Source organism: Schistocerca cancellata, chromosome 4 (genome assembly GCF_023864275.1).
Source record: "Schistocerca cancellata isolate TAMUIC-IGC-003103 chromosome 4, iqSchCanc2.1, whole genome shotgun sequence".
Lineage (NCBI taxonomy): Eukaryota > Metazoa > Arthropoda > Insecta > Orthoptera > Acrididae > Schistocerca > Schistocerca cancellata.
In genome coordinates, this window is record NC_064629.1 from 830,023,009 (window position 1) to 830,047,723 (window position 24,715).

At 41.9% G+C, this 24,715-nt stretch overlaps 1 protein-coding gene across 2 annotated transcripts in view; it reads left to right on the top strand.

Annotated features, from left to right (window-relative positions):
* Positions 1–24,715, top strand: part of LOC126183572 (UNC93-like protein) — a 430,963-nt gene that overhangs the window by 353,784 nt on the left and 52,464 nt on the right. For both annotated transcript variants that reach the window (XM_049925664.1, XM_049925665.1), the window contains exon 6: positions 6,659–6,926. In XM_049925664.1, the coding sequence (XP_049781621.1) occupies positions 6,659–6,926 (268 nt within the window). The remainder of the gene's footprint in view (positions 1–6,658; positions 6,927–24,715) is intronic.

A 24,715-nucleotide genomic window follows, 5' to 3' on the forward strand; every position in this document is an offset into this window, starting at 1 on the left:
TTGCTATAGTAAGCTAATCAACAAAATTTCTTGCAATTACGACTTTAGATTGTTACCTTGTCTAGTCATCCTGATTTGTATTTTCCTCGAGTTTTCCGAGTAATCTAAAGTGAAATCAGGGATGATTCATAGTGGATGTACGTAGCGCAATTCTTGCTATTATTATTATTATTATTATTATTTTATTACTACTATTTCTGCTGTTATTGTTGTTCATACAACATGGTAGTCTTCCAAATCAGAGTCTTAGTTGTGAAAACGTTCTTATATGTTGTTAATGATCGCTTGATGCCATTTGCTTCCAGTTCAGTCGTTATTTCTATGATACGTGCTACCGGCGACTTCTCGTCCCAGAACTACGGCGATATTTCAGTTTTAGCGTGTCCTCTTCCATTCGGTATAGATTTCCAAAAAAAAGAAAAGAGTGAACTTCGGATTGCCATTTCCTTCGTTATTTTATACTGTATAGACAGGACGTTTCATAATACCTCTTACGGGCTTTTAGTTAACCGTATGCTATCCCGATTTTGTAACTGTTACGTCCACTCTAGAGCGCTCTAATTCATTCTGTTTTCTCCAAGATATTTTCTGTCTTACTTATCGGATTTTCTAGAAATATTGGTGAATTTTTTAAAAATTTGTCATTAATTTAGTTTTCTTCAGTTGAAATTCTGAGACAGGTTCCTCGAATTTTCGCCAAAAGGTATACTTGAGGTATTGCTACCGTTAGATTCGCTGAAAGTACTGCAAAGACAGCTACAGATGATAGAAAGTTGAGCGTGATTTCATTTGATTTACTCCGTAGAATAATTGCTTCAATTCTATGATTTTTGAGTTCCAAATTCCGGACCCTTACACTTTTTTGTAAAACACACTTAAGCAGTAAAGATTATAATCGATCCCCTTGTCTTTTTATTTTTAATGGAGCAGATATTTCGCCCTTAAATTATATTGCATTTGTTAACGCATCACGCGTTATTTTGCAAATTAAATTCAGACTCCGAATTCGCTATTGTGTCTCTAGATCATAAGAAGTGTTTGCTCCGTTATAGATAATAATAGGCACATATAAATATAACCAAGAGAAACTTTAAAATATATACATATATGTGAAAAAAAAACAATGGCCACCATTCACACGCGTATGCATAGACTCGACGATTGGCGAGTCACGCATATACCAGTTTGGGTAATGTATAATTGTGAAGTAATAATAGGCAGAGAACTGGGTATAGTTGCAGTCAGCATGAAAATCTCGAGTTCTTCCGAAGCTTCCAATAACATATCTAGTGATATAAGGTGGAAGTTATTCGCTGAGAACTTGAATTAATTCCTTTTATTTTTCTGTTTCCATTTGATTACATTTTGAATTGTTTTACTTCTACATCAGCATTAAAAACAGTTTCTGGTAATGTAATTTATATACAGGGTGTCCCACAAATGTTACGACAAGGTTCTAGGGAAGGTCGGGCACATTATAAGAATTGAGAATTGTGGTAAACGACGTCGTACGCCGCACGTAGGGGTATTTCATGCAAAACGTTGTAAAAAAGTTAGTATTTGGTATTTTCTGTACTGTGAGACCCTATAGAACATATTTGTAGGGTAATAATGTATTTACATATTTTGTAACATGAAATAAAACAAAATTATGGTATTTACATTAGATTTTTTATTTCTTAGCTGCAATACTATATATTATCCAGACGATATCTCCATGTCTTGTTCATCTGACAATGAGCAATCTGTCTTTATTGGGAACTCCTCTTCATTAGCATTTTCAGTTTGAGGGACCTGCCTAATCCTTCCTTCGCTTGAGAGTAGACAATGTAATATTTCTTTTTAGAAAGTTTTGCTGGTTTTCTTTGGCTTTGGTCTTACACCCGCTATTAATGGATCAGATATCAGTAGTGGCCTGTTTATTACGTGCAGACCGCATTCTTCTCGTGAGAATTTCCTGGCAAATACTTGTCTGCACAGACGAAAGTATTTATTGGGCGCCTCGGCTGGTTCTTCTGATAAACTGCCTACTGGTAAGGGAGCACGTTCAGTGACAGTGGGGCCATGCACCAAAATCTTTTCTATAGTGGGAGACGTAAGAGGCCATGGAAATCACTCAACATACAATCTTGCTTTTTCAACAGTATAAGCAGAACATTTGTCTACGTCTATCTTATGTCCACTGGAAATATCTTCTAGAATAACCCTGAATCGATAGATGAGCTATTTCTGTAAAAATCTTTTTCTGGTATTTCCATCATTACATCACTTTCATAGCCTTGCTTGGGAACATCTACAATTAATTTCAATCGATTTCTAAACATTTCTTGTGTGCCTTTCTTTTTTTTTTTTTTTTTTTAACAAGTTTCTTTTCCTCTTTTGAGCGGATCTGCCACTTTATGATGTTTATTTTATAGGACAACTGCAATAAAAATTATTAAAATCTAATTCGGGCGAAGAGCATAGGCAGGCCAAACTGAAGAGTTTCTGTATTTACAACTTTGGTTTTGACAAGTCATTTAAGTCTTCTGAGGTAGTCTTGCTAATGAGGCATCTCATTGTCTACGCTGTCTCCGTTCCTTCATTGCAGACCTTTGCATCTGCTATAGTCATTAGCAATGTGTGTGTTATTCATAAATCACTCTCTGTTCTTGCAATGTTTGTTTATTGCAGTGTTTCAATTTGCCTGTTGATACAACCAATTTCTTTAATTGTAACATCAGTAGTTTCATGAATAAATCTAATTCTTATTGGTATGCAGTAGCGATGGGATAATGCTGTAGGATTTTTCCAAACAATTAGGTCTTCATTTGTGCGACTAGTAAGTTGCAGAGGCACTAAAGATGACTGAAATATGTTCGCATGGAATTTGTAAATTTTTGTTTAAACTGAACTTGCTGTTAACCATCATAACATATTTATAGATAAGTTCCAACGCATTTTGACGTCATTTGGAAGATCATTTAAAAATTCTTCCAAGTATAATATTAATCGCTCACATGTGTGATTAAGCACGGCTTGAAGTTAAATATCCAACATATGGCAGTCACCTAATAGGATTCAGTCACAGGGCAACATTGCTTTTTAGCCTCTTGAAGGATCCTACTGAAACAAAGACAGACCCTCTTATCAGTAGTTCGGATCGTTTCGTATTGTTTCCCTTGTCAGTGAGGCTTCCACAAAGACTGACGAGGTTTCGATATGTGAAAGCCCTCTTTGTTTTAAGTCTCTACGGCTCCGATCTAATGCTTGCCCATATTTTGCTTCTCGTATAGGTGATGAAGTAATACCTTTAACCGCTTTGGAATTCTCAACATTTCCAGATTCACGGATCTTCTTTTGACTGGCATACGTAAATTCTGTGCCTCCAAAACTGTTTCTCAATCGCTGTGTCTTAAGTATTTTACTGCGTTCGTTTAACTCTGTGAACGACTTTGATGGTCTACAAACTCGAGTTTTGCAACATGGAATTTTGACGGTACTTTGCAGCAAGTTACGGCTATTTTTTAAGAATCTACTTTGAACTTTGCCTGAAGCAAGCCATCGTTTCGTTAATTGTGACTTTATATAAGACAGTATATGCTTAAAACCTTTCATTTCTTCAGCAGGAGCGGCAGGATCTGATGTGTAATTTTCCATAAAGTCCAGTTTTTTTACAAACCCTTTTTCGGAACATTTCGTCATAAGGTTATAGAGACCTTTTCTTGTCGTAATTTTGACTTCCGAAGGACCTAGGAGAAAAACAAAATGCTGTCATAATTCATTTCAGTACGACGTTTTATTATATTTGCAACGCATTAACGTAAAACAATGGTACCACATCAAAATGCGGTATTCGGCGGCTACTTTTTTAAATTTCCAGTAAAGGAATAATTTTTCTATCACGCTGTATTTACAAATATGCAGGGAAACACCCTGAACTACTCGTATAACAAAAAGAATGACTACTAGTAAAAGTAGTAAGTAATATGAATGAAAATAATTATAAATAACGGACTATACCCCGATGTTCGGAATGCATATTGCTCTTCACCACACTTAAATTAATAAAGGAAAAAAACGACTTTGACACATTCACAAACGCAGAGTGGTTTCAAGCCAGTTGAGAACTTGAGATGCACTGCAATTAACACGTAAATATAGATCCACTGCAAACGACACTCTACCACGTATCATTGCACAGTAAGCAAATGACACATCAATACCCAATCTATCAGACTTTCGCAGGAAGTTAGGCTTTACGAGAATTACTCGCATTTGAAAAGGAGAATTTCAGCGATCTTTTAGGGCAAAATACCCATATGTGCGCAGCTACAAGTTGCTATTCACGAGAGTACTGGATGGGCACGTGATGATTTGCTCTTTTGAGCACTAACCAACGTACGAGGAGCATGGAACCGAATACAGAGGATAAGCTTGCAGACATTCACTTACTGTACGTAACAGCTGAGTGCAGTGGACGAGCCGCTGATCGCATTTATCTAGAAACTTCCCAGGTAGACATCAACCGCACTACAGTTTGTCTGCATCGAAATTTGTGCGAGTACGCGTCACTAAGAAGTGGCATGTCTAGTTCGGTCGTTAAGAAAGAAAGGTTGTTGGATGTTTTGCAGACTAATCCGGGCACCAGCATACTTGCCCTTGCCTCGGGCTTAAGAATGTCTCGTAGCAGTGTGCAGCGTGTTTTGCACGCAGAGCCCTTACACACCTGTCATCTCCGAAGGGCGCGGTTATCGCACCACGATGACTATCCTCCACGTGTGCTTTCCCCAGTGCATCAAAGTGGCCGAAATGTGCAGTTCACAGCTTACGCGTCGTTAACTGATGAGACTGCATTCACCACGGATGGCGTATTTAATCACCTCAATGAGCATTTGTGGGTACCTAACTTTGTGCAGGATGACGTGGCTCAACATCGCCTCGCAGTTAAGGTGTGGGCGGGTTCAGTCGGCGACTGCCTGCTAATCGGGCCGCACCTTTTACCATCCCGCTTGAACGCTACGAATTATCAGACCTTTCTGGAACAAGTTCTTCGTGGATTGCTTGAAGTTGATCAAATGTGAGGCGCAGCTTGGGTTCCCTGGTCATTTTCGACTGGCTGCTGTAATATCTCTGTATATTCGATGAATTATTCTGATACAATTCTACCCTTGAATGACGTTTACTAATTTTCTATCTTCATACTTGCAGAATCCATGCGCAAAGTAGTTTCATACAATAGCTATGCCATGAGCGCATAATTATTCTTTGTAGTACTCTCTCTGGTGGTTGTTAGAAAAAAAAAGCTTCCGAGATTGTCTTCGTGCCGATTAGCCTGAGCATTGTTTGAAGAATTTCAATCTGAATATTGATATTTATGACAAAAGATAACTAATACGATATTGTACGATTAAAAGGGAAATATATATATATATATATATATATATATATATATATATATATATATATATATATATATATATATATTGCTCCTTCTTACAAAAGGTGTGTATTTGACATTTGAGAATTAATGACATTCATCGATATATTGCGTAGTTGTTAATCAGAAGGGAACTACCGAAAGACTGGATACGAACCTGCATTTAATAATCCAAGAGCTCCATTACTTCTTCGGAAGGTTAAACTTCATCAAAGCCAAATATCCGCTTGATCTGAGGTTTCCCGACTGATTATACAACGCTCCCAAAAATACGATGCATTTTATTTGTACAGATTAGCAGACTGCCGCAAAGCACGAGCCTGCAGAGAAGAAGAATCATCGCCTGATTTCATTCTAACAAGTAAAATTTCAGAATCATTTTGAGTGACTGAATTATGACTGTGTTTCCTATTATGAATGATTGATTGCTCGAACGAATTGAGAACGACATAATTACATTGATAGGAGGAAAAATTACACTGCTCGTAGGCATTTGAACAGGTCATTCCCGCATCGATGGGTTGGGCGTGGTGGACCAGTTACCTGGAATCCACATTAGACGGATATATCGAGTCTTGATTTCTTTCTGTGGGGATCCATGAAATCTCTCAAGTGTCGCAATACTGTGGAGTCTGCAATGGATATCGTTGCAAGAATCGTCTGCCGAGCCACTAGAGTCAAAAAGACTCCCTGTGTGTTCGAGCGTGTCCGGGAGTCAATCCTCCATCGCTGTCAGATATGCGTGGCTTGTGATGGTGCAGACTTTGAGCATCTGTTGTAATGTTAGAGCTGTATTCATGTCGTACACTATGTGTACTCATCATGTCCGATAAATGCTTCAAATGAATCATTCTCTTGTTTCCTTTCCGATCTTAGACTTCCGCTACCACTTCACCCTTGCGTTCGTGCCCATGGGTTGCTATGCAATTATTAATCCTTATGATGTACTCCACCTCCCCTAGAAGTTCTTCGTAACACTTCTGGGATACTCTGTATATAATAATAAACATTGCATGTTACCGTTAGTACTGAATATGTACGACCTCTTTAGAGTTTCCGGATAACAGGTCTAAAATTCGTGACATTGAATTGTGTATCTCTGACCACTGAGTCATACGCTTTGTTGAAATAAGTAAACGATAAATAATAGCTTTGTGGGTAAATATCTTGTGGCGTCGATCGTATCAAACATAACAGTGAAACAAAGGAAATACACATATGTGACTATTTGTGTTACAGGCTTTCGTCGCGTGCGCGTGGGGTATCTCCCAGATTGGCTTCGTCATCGTTGTGTATGGCTTGCTGAACTCTGGGGGCGCGCTGGTCACAGGCTGGCTGATGGAGAAGGTCGGCTCCCTGCTGCTGGTGTGCGTAGTGGGCGTGGCGCACTTGGCTGTAATGATTGCCATGCTGCTTTGGAAGCCAGCCGCTTCGCACACGGCAGTCTACTTCATCATAGCGGGACTGCTCGGCGCAGCAGATGGACATTGGGCTGTCCAAATAAACGGTTGGTGCCTTCTACACGATTCGCAATGTTCACACAACAGTATATCTGCTGGGAGAACAATTTTTTTCTTAAAAAATTGTTTTTACTGGCTACTAAATAGACAAGAGAAACGATAAGCAATTAGCAGTTGCAGTCTAAAATCATTCGCAGCTTACTAAAGGCTGGGGAGATCACTTGGCTTTTCATTAAGCCCTTGTTGTTGTTGTTGTTGTTGTTGTTGTTGTTGTTGTTGTGGTTTTCAGTCCAGAGACTGGTTTGATGCAGCTCTCCATGTCACTATATCCTGTGCTAGCTTCTTCATCTCCAAATACCTACTGCAACCTACATCCTTCTGAATCTGCTTAATGTATTCATCTCTTGGTTCCCCTCTACGATTTTTACTCTCCACGCTGCCCTCCAATATTAAATTGGTGAGCCGTTGATGCCTCAATACAGGTCCTACCAACTGATCCCTTCTTCTAGACAAGTTGTGCCACAAATTCCTCTTCTCCCAAATTCTATTCAGTACCTCCTCATTATATATGTGATCTACCCACCTAATCTTCAGTATTCTGTTGTAGCACCACATTTCGAAAGCTTATTTCTCTTCTTGTCTAAACCGTTTACAATAAATCATGTCGGCCGGGGTGGTCTAGCGGTTCTAGGCGCGCAGTTCGGAACCGCGCGACTGCTACGGTCGCAGGTTCGAATCCTGCCTCGGGCATGGATGTGTGTGATGTCCTTATGTTAGTTAGGTTTAAGTAATTCTAAGTTCTAGGGGACTGATGACCACAGATATTAAGTCCCATAGTGCTCAGAGCCATTTGAACCAATAAATCATCAGTTATTTTTTTCTCCCCAAATAGCAAAACTCATCTACTACTTTAAGTGTCTCATTTCCAGATCTAATTCTCTCAGCATCAACTGATTTAATTCGACTACTTTACATTATCCTCGTTTTGCTTTTGTTGATGTTCATCAACCTTATCTCCTCTTTTCAAGACACTGTCCATTTCGTTCAGCTGCTCTCCCAGATCTTTTGCTATCTCTGACAGAATTACAATGTCATCGGAAAACCTCAAAGTTTTTATTTCTTCTCCATGGATATAATTCCTACTCCAGATTTTTCTTTCGTTTCCTTTACTGCTAGTTCAATATACAGATTGAATAACATCGGGGATAGGCTACAACCCTGTCTCACTCCCTTCCCAACCACTACTTCCCTTTCATGCCCCTCGACTCTTACAACTGCCATCTGGTTTCTGTACGAATTGTAAGTAGCCTTTCGCTCCCTGTATTTGACCCCTGCCACCCTCAGAATTTGAAAGAGAGTATTCCCGTCAGCACTGTCAAAAGCTTTCTCTAAGTCTACAAATGCCAGAAACGTAGGTTTTCCTTTCCTTAAACTATCTTCTAAGATAAGTCGTAGGATCAGTATTGCCTCACGTGTTCCAACATTTCTTTGGTATCCAAACTGACCTTCTCCGAGGTCAGCTTCTACTAGGTTTTCCATTCGTCTGTATAGAATTCGTGTTAGTATTTTGCAGCCGTGACTTATTAAACTGATAGTTCGGTAATTTTCACACCTGTCAGCACCTGCTTTCTTTGGAATTATTCTTCTTGAACTATCAGGGTATTTCACCTCTCTCATACATCTTGCTCACCGGATGGTAGAGTTTTGTCAGGGCTGGCTCTCCCTAGGCTATCAGTAGTTCAAATGAAATGTTGTCTTCTCCCAGAGCCTTGTTTCGACTTAGGTCTTTCAGTGCTCTCAAATTCTTCTCGCAGTATCGTATCTCCCATCTCATCTTCATCTACAACCCCTTCCATTTCAATAACATTGCCCTGAAGTACATCGCCCTTGTATAGACCCTCTATATGCTCCTTCCACCTTTCTGCCTTCCCTTCTTTGCTTAGAACTGGTATTTCATTCGAGTTCTTGATATTCATACAAGCGTTTCTCTTTTCTCCAAAGGTCTCCTTAATTTTTCTGTAGGCAGTATCTATCTTATCCCTAGTGATATATATTTACATTTATCCGCTAGCCATCTCATTTTTGAGACGTTTGGATTCCTTTTTGCCTGCTTCGTTTACTGCATTTTTATATTTTATCCTTTCATCAATTAAATTCAATATATCCTCTGTTACCCAAGGATTTCTACTAGCCCTCGTCTTTTTATCTACTTGATCTTTTGCTGCCTTCACTACTTTATCCCTCAGAGCTACCCATTCTTCTTCTACTGTATTTCTTTCCCCCGTTCTTGGCAATCGTTTCCTAGTGCTTCCTCTGAAACTCTCTACAGCCTCTGGTTCTTTCAGTTTATCCAGGTCCCTTCTCCTTAAATTGCGGTCTTTTTGTAGTTTCTTCAGTTTTAATCTCCAGTTCACAACCAATAGACTGTGGTCAGAGTCCACATCTGCCCCTGGAAGTGTCTCACAATTTAAAACCTGGTGCCCAAATCTCTGTCTTACCATTAAATAATCTGTCTGAAACCTTCCAGTGTCTCCAGGTCTCTTCGACGTATACAGCCTTCTCTCATGATTCTTAGACCAAGTGTTAGCTATGATTAAGTTATGCTCTGTGCAAAATTCTACGATGCGGCTTTCTCTTTCATTCCTTACCCCCCATTCCATATTCACCTACTACTTTTCCTTCTCTTCCTTTTCCTACTATTGAATTGAAGTCCCCCATGACTGTTAATTTTCATCTCCTTTAACTATCTGAATAATTTATTTTATCACATCATACATTTCTTCAATCTCTTCATAATTTGCGAAGCTCGTTGGCATATAAACTTGTACTACTGTTGTAGGCGAGGGCTTCGTGTTTATCTTGGCGACAATAATGCGTTCACTATGCTGTTCGTAGTAGCTTACCCGCGCTCTGATTTTTTTGTTCATTATTAAATCTACTCCTGCATTACCCCTAATTGGTTTTGTATTTATAACCTTCTAATCACCTGACCGGAAGTCTTGTTACTCCTGCCACCGAACTTTAGTAATTCCCACTATGTCTGACTTCAATCTATCCATTTCCCTTTTTAAATTTTCTAATCTACTTGCCCGATTAAGATGTCTAACGTTCCACGCTCCGATCCGCAGAACACCAGTTTTGTTTCTCCTGAAAACGAAGTCCTCCTGAGTAATCTCCGTCAGGAGATCCGAATGGGGGACTATTTTATCTCCGGAATATTTTACGCAACAGGACACCATCATTATTTAACCATACAATAGAGCTGCGTGCCCTCGGGAGAAATTACATCTGTAGTTTCCCCTTGCTTTCAGGCGTTCGCAGTACCAGCACAGCAAGGCCATTTTGGTTAATGTTACAAGGGCAGATCAGTCAATCATCCAGATTGAAAAGGCTGCTGTCCCTCTTCAGAAACCGCACGTTTGTCTGGCCTCTCAACAGATACCCCTCCGTTGTGGTTGCACCTGCGGTACGGCTATGTGTATCGCTGAGGCATGCAAGCCTCCGCTCCACCGGCAACGTCCATGGTTCATGGGGTAGGGGGGGGGGGAGGGAGGCGGGGCATTAAGCCTTTGTAATGAGAAATAATAGTACGGATAACCGTCTCTTCATTAGCCTTAGTACTAACAGCTATGGTGTTCTTAATCAGATGGTCTGCAGCAGAATGAGTTTATGACTGCTTCAGCAAAATAAGAATCAGGATAGGAGCGTTGTGAAAGAGAGGTGTGTTTGCAAATATTAATTATTATGCTGCAGGTAAGCTAAGTCAGATTCAAGCCTCAATTCAGCATGTTTTCTGTATACATCTCAAAAGATGATTTCAACAGACAATATGACTGACGTGTGTCGAACATTTAGTACAGCAATATTAAATGTAGAGGCACTTAAACATACTTTGGTTTGGTAAGAGAACCAGTCTGCTTCGTGTTATTAGAAAACTACCTAACCTTGTTTATATGGTGTATAAAATGATTAAACAATAATAATAATAATAATAATAATAATAATAAATGTCCATATGATTTGAGATCTATAATAAGTCACCCGAGTTTAAGAAAAATGGAATCTACTCGTCTGCGGAGATACAGTGGAAAAGGGTATTAAGAAGCACTTTGAGTGAAGAGGCTTACCTTCCGTATCGGTACTATCCGCAAAGATTTAATCCTCTTAACAGTAAGGATCAATGACACTAATATTACAACGAAAACTAGTTTCAAAATTCTGGATAATGAACGTATAATATTACTAGAAGTAATTATGGAAATATTGCCGTTGAAAAAATTATGAAAACTTTGTAGCGTATGCTCAGAGAATTAGGAGATACAGATCAAATCAGATGTTCCGTAAGCATAACAGGTTTTTAGGATCGGGCTTAATAGAGATTTTTCCAGCTCAGTTATCTCGCAATTAAGAGGTAGAGTAGTTCTGGGTGGACAGTTAGGAGAACTCTCAAAGCTTGAACAATATAACTAAATGGGAACAAAATGAAATTTGCAATATTTCTTTGGTCCTGAGCGTAATGGATAGGATCACCGAAGGAAATGTGAAGAAAGAAAGTAAATAATATGAGAACTAGAAATCCCCGAAATCGATAAAATAAAATAAACTAATATAGTTAAAAAAACTGATGCCTGTGCATTAATGCTTAACAGCAGCGTTAATTCATGTTTTCAGCAAGGACAAATAGATTTCTGTGTGACTGAGCTCTGTTGTGATGTAACTACTTTACAAAAGCGCATGCAGCAAATTATATAAGTATACCCGCCTACCACTGATGTACAAACTCATCACAGCGGCTGTAGGAAATGAAACAAAATATAGCAATATGACCAACCGGTGGAACAGAAAGTCTGTAATAAGGAATCACATTAGTGACAGGAGATATTACTCGTCATTAAAATAATGTTAGAGGTTGCCAACCAACACAGGTTACATCTAAGAGTAGCGTGGGTAGATTACAGAACGTAGGTCTATGATATGATGCTGGATACTGAAATGTCTTAAACTCTACAAGGTCCAACAAAACTGATACAATTCTGTAAATATAGTGTGTAACGATGGAACAACAGTCTCTAAATAAACAACATAAACAATGGACAACCACGTTTATAGTCACGAATTATTAAGATTAAAAAGGGAATGTTTCAGGATAATTCTTTGTCTCTGCTCTTATACTACATCTGCACGGTTTCTCTTTTCAGACAACTTAATACACTACTGGTTCTTCAAATAGCAACACCATGTTGGTTGTTTGTGAGAAGATGGAATTATTTCTCGAGTAAGGAGACATTTCTACCAGGACTTGTCGGAATTCGATAACGATAGGGTCGCGGCTCGTCAACACTCCGATTTACGATTCCACAATATTGCTGCTCGCTTTGGTTGGGATCCTCAGACAATCACATGAATATGAAATCGATGTGTTCGGGAGAACCATACACAGTTCCCTGCAGGATCTCAGCGGCTCCAAGAGACTAGCGCGAGAGAGGAGACTATATTGTTCCCTCGACCACATTGGAACGTCACGATCATTTAGTCAGAAAATGGCTTGCTTGCAGCGAGACAAATGTCCGTATGAACAGTGAAACGGCGTCTGGGGCACTACGGACTCTCAGCACCATGACTATTGTTCCGGATTCCCTCAACACGGCAGCGGAGAGAAGTGCGCCAACAGTGATGTGCTCAACTACAACACTGGCCTTGCCTTTTCAGACGAGTCTCATCATGATGGAAGTATCCGCATCTGGAGGCTTCTAAAAGAACAAACTTGAATTAGCCACCGTTATACGAGCCCACCACCTGGTGTGATTATATATGGGTGCTTCAGTGTACACAACACAAACGCTTCTGGTTGTCATAGTACAAAATTGGACAGTAGCTGCTGTATATTTGACCCGTCTTCCAGACCTCCTTAACGTCATCTGTCAACAAGATAACGCAAGACCACGCAAAGCGCGTGCCTCCTGACGTGCTTCGATAGAGGGGGTGTTCGACTGTGCACAGTCCTGCAGTCTCCAGATGTCTCGCCTACAGAAAACGGTTGTCATGGGTTACCGAGAGACCAGCACACCTCCGCTCGTCATACACTGCGATTGATGAACTCTGGCATAGAGTTGAAGAGGCATGGAGCACTGCACCCGGGTCTTTCATCCAAGCTCAGATAGATTCGATGCTCAGCAAGGCTCGAGCAGTGGTTGTTGCTATAAGTATCAGCTCTGTGTACTAATTTCCGCGTTCTGTAGACGTCCAGATCACCAACAACTTTAATCGTGTACTGTTCCTACTATACTGATATGCACAATAATTAGAACTTCCTCATTTTTCATTCTCCTTCATGTTGCAATTTTAATGGCCAGTAGCGTATATGCATTGTCGGAAGAATGTTTATAGTTCACTTAAGATATATTGTTGCAACAGTCCATATGGTGTACATGAAATGATTACAATTACAGATCGATAGCACAAGCTGTTCTGAGGTACCATGCATGTTGGTATGTGCAATGCGGCAATGCTGGCGCTGACTGTGGAATCCAGTCTATCTGTTGCTACGGTCGCAGGTTCGAATCCTGCCTCGGGCATGGATGTGTGTGATGTCCTTAGGTTAGTTAGGTTTACGTAGTTCTAAGTTGTAGGGGACTGATGACCTCAGATGTAAAGTCCCATAGTGCTCACAGCCATTTGAACCATTTTTGAACCAGTCTATCGTACAATTCTACATCTACATCTACATTTATACTCCGCAAGCCACCCAACGGTGTGTGGTGGAGGGCACTTCACGTGCCACTGTCATTACCTACCTTTCTTGTTCCAGTCGCGTATGGTTCGCGGGAAGAATGACTGCCGGAAAGCCTCCGTGCGCGACGAATCTCTCTAATTTTACATTCGTGATCTCCTCGGGAGGTATAAGTACGGGGAAGCAATATATTCGATACCTCATCCAGAAACGCACCCTCTCGAAACCTGGACAGCGAGCTACACCGCGATGCAGAGCGCCTCTCTTGCAGAGTCCGCCACTTGAGTTTGCTAAACATCTCCGTAACGCTATCACGCTTACCAAATAACCCTGTGACGAAACGCGCCGCTTTGGATCTTCTATATCTCCTCTCTCAACCCGACCTGGTACGGATCCCACACTGATGAGAATTATTCAAGTATAGGTCGAACGAGCGTTTTGTAAGCCACCTCCTTTGTTGATGGACTACATTTTCTAAGGACTCTCCCATTGAATCTCAACCTGGCACCCGCCTTACCAACAATTAATTTTATATGATCATTCCACTTCAAATCGCTCCGCACGCATACTCCCAGATATTTTACAGAAGTAACTGCTACCAGTGTTTGTTCCACTATCATATACTCATACAATAAAGGACCCTTCTTTCTATGTATTCACAATATATTACATTTGTCTATGTTACGGGTCAGTTGCCACTCCCTGCACCAAGTGCCTATCCGCTGCAGATCTTCCTGCATTTCGCTGCAATTTTCTAATGCTGCAACTTCTCTATATACTACAGCATCATCCGCGAAAAGCTACATGGAACTTCCGACACTATCTACTAGTCATTTATATATATTGTGAAAAGCAATGGTCCCATAACACTCCCCTGTGGTACGCCAGAGGTCACTTCAACGTCTGTAGACGTCTCTCAATTTAGAACAACATGCTGTGTTCTGTTTGCTAAAAACTCTTCAATCCAGCCACACAGCTGGTCTGATATTCCGTAGGCTCTTACTTTATCAGGCGACAGTGCGGAACTGTTGGCGAATATCGTCCTGGGATTCGTTACTCCACGCCTGCTCGACCTGTTCACGTAGTTCTGTAACAGTTGACTAGTCACTTCTCGTCCGATCGTATCACACGCGTGCTCGATTGGAGACAAATTCGGAGATCGTGCTGGCCAGGGAAGTTGCATGTCTGGCACTGCACCTTGAGTTTCACGGGCAGCGTGTAGCAAATTTAGCATTGGAGGGCAGCGTGGAGGGTAAAAATCGTAGAGGGAGACCAAGAGATGAATACACTAAGCAAATTCAGAAGGATGTAGGTTGCAGTAAGTACTGGGAGATGAAGATGCTTGCATAGGATAGAGTAGCATGGAGAGCTGCATCAAACCAGTCTCAGGACTGAAGACCACAACAACAACAACAACAACAACAACAACAACAACGTGTAGGCGAGCATTGTCCTGTTGGAACAACGCATCACTTTATTGTTAAAAGAGCGGCAAAATAACGTGTCCAACTTCATTCTGCACGTACCGTGCGCTGGGTAGCGTCCACTCCAGAAACATCAAAGGTGATAAAGAGTTGCAGCTTACCATAAGGCTTGGCGTGAGACCAGTGTGTCCAGAACGAATGCACTCTACGAGACAGCGCTCATCAAGTCTACGCTGTAAACGTAAATGACCATCACTTGCGCGCAGACAGGATTTACTTTCATCGCTGAAGATTAGGTGCGCCATTCCTCCTTCCAAGTGAGCCTCTGATGACACCAGTCAAGCCATGCACGTCGATCCTGTGGCGTGAGTGGGAAGGGGACTGGAGATCAGCACGCCTATTGTGCCACTGCTAACAACCGGTTCGCAACAGTTCCTATTGACACATCTGGGCTCACAAGCCCTCTTATCTTGGCTGTGGTAGCTGTCAACGCTGCCCTTACAATACGACGAACCAGGCGGGCGTCTGTGCTGCGTGAACGTCCAGAAACTCGTCTACGGGTGTGAAAATGTTCACATGATCACGTGATCGGAAGGTCTCAGTTAGACCCAATTCAAACCCGCTAAGTTGGTTGTAGGAAATACGAGTGAGTCTCCGTAGCATGCTCACTTGTTTGTCTTACGTGGTGGCACCACTCTAACTAAGCCTTGTGCCTGCGAGCATTCCCTATTAAAGAGTAGACAGCGCTCTGGTAGCCACGCTGAAACAATTATCAGTACATCTATACAGATTGAGATATATATATATATATAATCAGTCATCTTCTTTCCTTAGATATTTTGTATTGATTTATTGCTGTAGTAAGCTAGTTTTGTTCCTTGTTTCTTAAAGATTTTAACAATTGTGTGTGTCAGTTTGTTTCCGAATGTGAGTGTGTAACAGCTTGTCTGTTGAGTTTTGGTATTACGTCCGTGTGGTGTTGGTGGTGGTGTGTGGTGGGCATTGTGGGTCCCAAGATTTTTTTTTTTTAATTTTACATTTTTATCGATTTTCTTATTCAATCTTGAAACTGGTGCTTTTTTGTATCGATTATTTTTTGCTATTTGTATTATTTCGTCTAGTTCCTCATTGTAGCTGTGTTTATCGAGTGGTTCTGTGTTCAGACTGCCGGACATTGTGGCCGAGCGCTTCTAGGTGCTTCAGTCCGGAACCACGCTGCTGCTACGGTCGTAGGTTCGAATCCTGCCTCCGGCATGGATGTGTGTGATGTTCTCAGGTTAGTTAGGTTTAAGTAGTTCTAAGTCTAGGGGACTGATGACCTCAGAAGTTAAGTCCCATAGTGCTCAGAGCCATTTGAACCATTTTTGTATTCAGATTGTGGAGCATATATCTCAGATCTGCTTGTTTTTGGGATGTTCATGGTTATATGATTGGTATAGTATTATGTCCATTGTGGTGATTTTCCTATAAAAGCTGAATAAGTATTGGTTATTTTTCTTTTGTAATTCCTATACCCAAGAAGCTTTCATTTGCCCTATTTGATCTTTCTCTAAATACACTCCTGGAAATTGAAATAAGAACACCGTGAATTCATTGTCCCAGGAAGGGGAAACTTTATTGACACATTCCTGGGGTCAGATACATCACATGATCACACTGACAGAACCACAGGCACATAGACACAGGCAACAGAGCATGCACAATGTCGGCACTAGTACAATGTATATCCACCTTTCGCAGCAATACAGGCTGCTATTCTCCCATGGAGACGATCGTAGAGATGCTGGATGTAGTCCTGTGGAACGGCTTGCCATGCCATTTCCACCTGGCGCCTCAGATGGACCAGCGTTCGTGCTGGACGTGCAGACCGCGTGAGACGACGCTACATCCAGTCCCAAACATGCTCATTGGGGGACAGATCCGGAGATCTTGCTGGCCAGGGTAGTTGACTTACACCTTCTAGAGCACGTTGGGTGGCAAGGGATACATGCGGACGTGCACTGTCCTGTTGGAACAGCAAGTTCCCTTGCCGGTCTAGGAATGGTAGAACGATGGGTTCGATGACGGTTTGGATGTACCGTGCACTGTTCAGTGTCCCCTCGACGATCACCAGTGGTGTACGGCCAGTGTAGGAGATCGCTCCCCACACCATGATGCCGGGTGTTGGCCCTGTGTGCCTCGGTCGTATGCAGTCCTGATTGTGGCGCTCACCTGCACGGCGCCAAACACGCATACGACCATCATTGGCACCAAGGCAGAAGCGACTCTCATCGCTGAAGACGACACGTCTCCATTCGTCCCTCCATTCATGCCTGTCGCGACACCACTGGAGGCGGGCTGCACGATGTTGGGGCGTGAGCGGAAGACGGCCTAACGGTGTGCGGGACCGTAGCCCAGCTTCATGGAGACGGTTGCGAATGGTCCTCGCCGATACCCCAGGAGCAACAGTGTCCCTAATTTGCTGGGAAGTGGCGGTGCAGTCCCCTACGGCACTGCGTAGGATCCTACGGTCTTGGCGTGCATCCGTGCGTCGCTGCGGTCCGGTCCCAGGTCGACGGGCACGTGCACCTTCCGCCGACCACTGGCGACAACATCGATGTACTGTGGAGACCTCACGCCCCACGTGTTGAGCAATTCGGCGGTACGTCCACCCGGCCTCCCGCATGCCCACTATACGCCCTCGCTCAAAGTCCGTCAACTGCACATGCGGTTCACGTCCACGCTGTCGCGGCATGCTACCAGTGTTAAAGACTGCGATGGAGCTCCGTATGCCACGGCAAACTGGCTGACACTGTCGGCGGCGGTGCACAAATGCTGCGCAGCTAGCGCCATTCGACGGCCAACACCGCGGTTCCTGGTGTGTCCGCTGTGCCGTGCGTGTGATCATTGCTTGTACAGCCCTCTCGCAGTGTCCGGAGCAAGTATGGTGGGTCTGACACACCGGTGTCAATGTGTTCTTTTTTCCATTTCCAGGAGTGTAGATAATGTTGTGGGTAGGGCAAACCAAAGACTGCGATTCATTGGCAAAACACTTAGAAGGTGCAACAGGTCTACTAAAGAGACTGCTTACACCACGCCTGTCTTCCCTATTCTGGAGTATTGCTGTGAGGTGTGGGATCCGTATCAGGTGGGACTGACGGGTGATATCGAAATAGTACAAAGAAGGGCGGCTCGTTTTATATTATCGCGAAATAGGGAAGATAGTGTCACAGACATGATAGGTGAATTGGAGTGGCAATCATTAAAACTAAGGCGTTTTTTGTTGCGACCGGATCTTCTGAGGAAATTTCGATCACCAGTTTTCTCCTCCGATTGCGAAAACATTCTGTTGGAACCCAACTACATAGGGAGAAATGATCATTACGATAAAATAAGAGAAAGAGGGCTAGCACAGAAAAATTTAAGTGCTCGTTTTTCCCGCGCTCCGTTCGAGAGTGGAAGGGTAGAGAGACAGCTTGAAAGTGGTTCATTGATCCCTCTACCAGGCACTTTATTGTGAATAGGAGAGTAATCACGTAGATGTAGATGCAGAATTACGTATAATTTTTATTTTAGGTAGACTGTATTTCCACACTATTCAACATGAAAGATCTAAACAACTTTTGTAGTTTCAATTATTAACTTTTTGAAACGGTAGACTACGAATATTGGCTCTGAGCACTATGGGACTCAACTTCTGAGGTCATCAGTCCCCTAGAACTTAGAACTACTTAAACCTAACCAACCTAAGGACATCACACACATCCATGCCCGAGGCAGGATTCGAACCTGCGACCGTAGCGGTCTGGTGGTTCCAGACTGTAGCGCCTAGAACCGCTCGGCTACTCAGGCCGGCAGACTACGAATATTCTCGAATTTGTTTTCATGTGTATTTTTAATGTTTTTCCTGAAGTTAATTTTTTCTGTTAATAATTTATGACCATATGAAATGCTCCAGCTTAAAATATTTAGTACGTAGTTGAATAATATGGTTCACTGAGTAGGCGAAAACTACATTATCATTCACGCATTTTTTGTAGCTTTAATACTGGATGAGGTAACAATACCCAAGAACTCAAAAACGTTGATTATCGGAAACTGAAACTGAAGATTTGCATGTCGTTCTCTTCTCATTGATAACAGGTGAGAACGTTAGAACATTTCAGCTCCATAATCTCGTTGATTTTGAGTGTCCTTTTCATCTTCTACAGTTTTCTTTCTTTTCTTTGTTGTTCTAGCCTCCTATGTCATGCTTTCAGCTAATTTTTCAGCTTCAGCGACATGTTGTCTGTCCACTCGTAACAGCCCACTTTTCATATTGTCCTCAGTTTTGATGCCATTAAAATATATTATGGTGTCCATCACATCAATCTGAGAAGCTGATGTGCCAACAAAAACAGTTTCTAGCAAGCATTCCCAAATTCAACTATTGAAGCATTCATTCGGGTTCTGTGTTTTCATAAAGTAAACATTTTTCCAGCAGTTCAGAATCTGAAAAGCCTCTATACAGGCTTCAGTTCTACCAAAACATTTTCTGGCATGAGGTGTGCATGTGTGTGTTTTTTTCCATTTGCTTCACACCTGTTATACTTGTATCATGAAGTGTTTCCTCTTGGCCAGAGGCTATGCTGTGGATGCTCATCAGTGGATTTTTGTGAAACATAGTTGCTTAAATTGCTTTTCTCATCTCACTGACATTTTCGCTGTTTCTCCTGACGACTAGATCATAATATTCTGTGTTTTCTAGTTCTGATTTGGTGAGCCTTTCTTGTCCACCAATGGCTTTGTTATCAGAGTTTTTTCCTGTTACATTCTTGAAGAGTTTCCTAAGTCTTGCCCCCATTCTCTTCTAAACATGTTCGATACATTCAATTTTTTTTTATTTCAGTTTCCCCATATGGTTTAGCAGCCACAACACTACTGAAGCCTTTAGTCACCATCGCCAATGTAGTGAGCGTATCGCACACCACATCTAGCAGCTGACCTACTACAAATAGATATTACCCCCTTGCTTTCCATATCACCACTGAAACCTTCACAGTTTTCCTCACATTTGTGTTCATTTATCTCACTGGTACAGCCTTTGCCGTGTTTTGTCAGGCATTCATACTCCAGCACCTTGCCCGTATCTACAGATGTAACTGTGACAGCTCCATTCAGCAATGTAAGACCACTCTTCTGCCAGGAGACGTCCAATGCAGCAACAATATCAGTAGATTGACTGGTATCTACAGTTTCTTTCGCTGCCCTCTGTGTAGATGCTTCCCTGACCTCTGTTAGTGCATTATGCAAACGTTTATAATACCTTTCAATTCTCAGGTCTGACAGGTGGCGGATAGGCCTCTTCTCTCACGTATGTGCATCACCAAACGTAATGGATTTAAAGTTAGCAACAGACAAAAGCTATTCTGAGAGCTTGAACTTAGTAACTGAAATGTAACAGTTATTTTCACTATTTACATCATCAATATGTTGTTCATTTTCGGTAAGATGTTTCAACTAGGGTTTTGAAGCACTGGCTGGTGAAGTTTCAGGCCTAACCTCATTTCGCTGTGGCGTAACAATGTCTTCATTTTTATGACCTTCAGCAACACGCTTGCGTTGATTACCGTAAAATTTACGTTGCAACTAAACTTCATCGTTTTTGGTATTTTACGAGGTAAAATGTTTGAAACAGGTAGTCACAACAATGTTTACAGTACGAATGCACACGAAAACCACAAGTAAACTAAAGTAATCCACTTATATCGACAGTAAAGCCGATTACAATAAATCACTGGTCATAGCAGAGTCGATATGTTCTTCAAGGATATGACACAAACTAGTTGCTGTGGAAATAGCGGCCAGCCTTTGTGGCCGAGCAGTTCTAGGCACTTCAGTCTGGAACTGCGTGACCGCTACGAAACCTGCCTCGGGCATGGATGTGTGTGGTGTCCTTAGATTAGTTAGGTTTAAGTAGTTATAAGTTCTAGGCGATTGATGACGTCAGTTGTTAAGTCCCATAGTGCTCAGAGCCATTTCAACCATTTGGAAATAGCCGCGCCAAACTTAAATAACGAGACATCATAAGCAAGGTTTTGTGTTTAACAGTAGTGACAGCTAAGCATTCACGCACCGCATCTGCTTTAGAAAGGCATTTAAACACGAAAATAGTGAGGTACGATACATAAAACACATATTTTTATAATGGAGAAGAATCACAGACTTTTATTCAATAAAATATTTCCATTTTTGGCGCTTATGACGTCCATGTCCCATTAACACCGCTTATTGGGACTGTAATAAAAGTCTTATTAAGACAATACACGTTTCGCTTTAATTTAAAGCATCTTCAGTGGCTGCTGTAACAACATGGTTTTTCTTACAATTATGTTTGCTAGGATCATGAACAGTTCTCATACTTGAAATTACTATTATAGACAGTGGTAAATTATCATCATTACTCACGTTTCTTTTTTATTTCTTACGTCATTCTTAATGTTCTTCCACACATTATGTTAGATTTATGCACACAGCGCTTCCACTGACACGAAATACGCTTGCGTTTTTATTTTGTGTAGGTCCTCTGCTATTTAATGTACTTTGTTTAGATGGTTCGGGATGTGCTTGTCTTTTGTTTTGTCTTGTTGTTTGTGGGAGCCTCTGCTATTGTTCTCTCTCTCTGTGTTTATGTTTGTGTGTTTATATTTTTGGGCTGGGGCACGCGCGCGTCTCTCTCTCTATCTATCTCTCTCTCTCTCTCTGTCTTGTGCGTGTGTATAAAGCAAAGAAGACCACATGTCAGTAATATGTAGCTTCAGAATTCAGCAGTCCATTTCCTAGACGAAAGAAGTGCGTATTTGGAACAAACATGAAGACACCTGTTTATTTTTTTACAGCTACACTAAATTTTGACCTTCCATAGATACGTGTGAAGACATAAGAAACCGTTAATGACAAAACCATCTACAGGAAGTACGTTCTGGAACTGTTGGTGGTGTATAATAATGTTCAATCTTTGGTTAGACATTACGACGAATTGAGCCTTTTCCATCAACTAAATTTTCATGCAATCCTCCTGTCCGAATCCTGGATAAAGCTAGACATATCCTTCGCATCTGTTCATCTCCCGGGGTATAAATTTAATAATGTTGACTAGGAGTGTACATGTTCCATGCTTGCCTGTTAGCGAGGTAGGGAGGCTGCTGCACGTTACCAGCAAAACGGGCTGCTTTACTCCCATTCAAGCCAAGCTATGCCAACCCAAGCAGGCCAAAGGAGTCTCACATCCCTGCCCGTCTTCCCGCTGTATTACGCTGCGTAGCAGTTTATCCTGTGCGCTTTTAATGTAGTGTTACGTGTAGGGTTCGGAATTTGATGTAATGTCTTATTTCACCCGAATATCACACAATGTGTCTCAGTGAAATATATATTCATTTCGGGCCTTTCTAGGCCAGAGAACGGTGGATTCTATTTGTCCTTTTTTATTTCTTTACCGCGTATTTCGGTCTTGCTTATTTATTTCGAAATGAACGGTTTTGTCTGAAACTTCACCCTTTCTCTATTAGATCTGGCGATTTTCAGTCGAACTATCATCAGACACCTCTAATACACGTTTTCTGTAATAGGCAGTACCATCTCTAAAAGTCGATATCCTTCGCACTTAAGAAACTGAAGATGTCTGTTACACTGCAACGCCAACTAAAGTAAGGTTTCGAAAGTCTAGTTTCTGCAACCTTAGCGTGTTTCAGCCAAATATGACCACAATTATACTAATCTTAATTACTTTTTTCAAACTGTGTATTACGGCTTTGCTGAATTCATTCTAAGTGGCCAAAACAGTTTAAATTCCCAAAATGCATTTTAGCAAACACTTAGTTCGCTTTTCATTCTAAATTAATCTAAAAAGTACATTTGTGAAAGGAGAAGCTTTTATTTCGTCGTAAGCTTTCTTCGCACTACTTTGCATACCACATTTTTTTCGTACTTCAGTCTATGATAGCCCTAGATTTAGGAAGCCTGTATTTTGCTAGATGGCTTAAACCTTTGGCACACATTTCTACACACTTGTCAGCCGCTACCGCTTTGTCCTCTTTCAAAATACTCGTGGAGTGAGGAAACAGCTGGTCAAATTTACAAACATGTAAAACATACTTGAGGTTCCCGAATTAGTTTTTAGTAACTATTAACACAACTTGCATTGCTAGACGCCTGCCGATTCGTTTGAAGCTGGTTCATAAACACACGAATCTTTCCCCTTGCATTGCTTAGGCTCTGTTTCGTGACTGGTATACGTTCCCCGATTCTTAATTCCTCCTCAGTCTCCTTCACGTTTGGTTTGTTCATTTTGCTGCTCTCGCCATTGTGATAAATGAGATGCAATGAAGCTACCTACGCTTATGTATATCTGGCTGGTCACGTTGGATCGATAGAACAACCTGTTGTCATTCGCAGCAGGCTGACCTGGTTCCGTGAAGTTTGCAAAGCTCGCAGAAATCCAAGCTGATCTGCTTTAACCACCGTGCTTCAGTATACAGGTATTCTTGCGTCTCCGTTGCGGCAGGTTGAGCTGCTTCAACGGTTGTGGCGGTGGAAGGGGCAGGCGGGCTTGGAAAGAGATTTTGTATACATCTGGGGTTGACAAGCCAGACAAGTGACATGGGTGTTGGTTGGTTGGTTTGGGGGAAGAGACCAAACAGTGAGGTCATCGGTCTCATCGGATTAGGGAAGGACGGAGAAGGAAGTCGGCCGTGCCCTTTCAAAGGAACCATCCCGGCATTTGCCTGGAGTGATTTAGGGAAATCACGGAAAACCTAAATTAGGATGGCCGGACGCGGGATTGAACCGTCGTCCTCCCGAATGCGAGTCCAGTGTGCTAGCCACTGCGCCACGTCGCTCGGTGACATGGGTGTCCTCGGCGCAATTACAGGTTGTAACAGAACTGTACGGCACAAATGGCAGGACACATTCCTCACATGTAGACGAAGAAATTATGTTAGATGAACTTGGGTCTGGAAACGCTTTGCTTCCATGTTACAACGTATTTCCTCCAAATAATTAATCATGGGAAACACACAAGAAGAAATAGTTAGAACCGTGGGGAACATGCACTTTTGGTGACGTCTGATGACTTTGTGCAGCGCCAGCGTTTTGTTTTAAATGTCCCTGTTGACGTAATTGCTTGTTTACAGATAACATAAACTGTTCCAGCGATCAGTACGACAGCTACAAATGGTTCAAATGGCTCTGAGCACTATGGGACAACATCTATGGCCATCAGTCCCCTAGAACTTAGAACTACTTAAACCTAACTAACCTAAGGACATCACACAACGACAGCTACAAGCACACGGGTTACTACGTACAATTAATCACAGACTTGGCTCATGCAATGCCAATGTACACTAATGCATAAATGGCAGATGCCCATTTGATGTATGGATTAACCGACGGCAATGGCCCTCGCGCTCGGCGTTTGTACCGACAGATATTTGCAGGACGAAGGCGCCCCGACAGGAAAACGTTTGAAGCCACTGTTAGTTGTCTCAGGGAACAAGGGGCAGTTAAGCTTGATACTCGCGACCGGGAGAGGCCTAGAACGAAGAGAACACAGCGACGGAAGGCGGCAATTCTTCGTGCAGTTGACAACCACCCTGGTGTCAGAACAAAACATGTTGTTGTTGTTGTGGTCTTCAGTCCAGAGACTGGTTCGATGCAGCTCTCC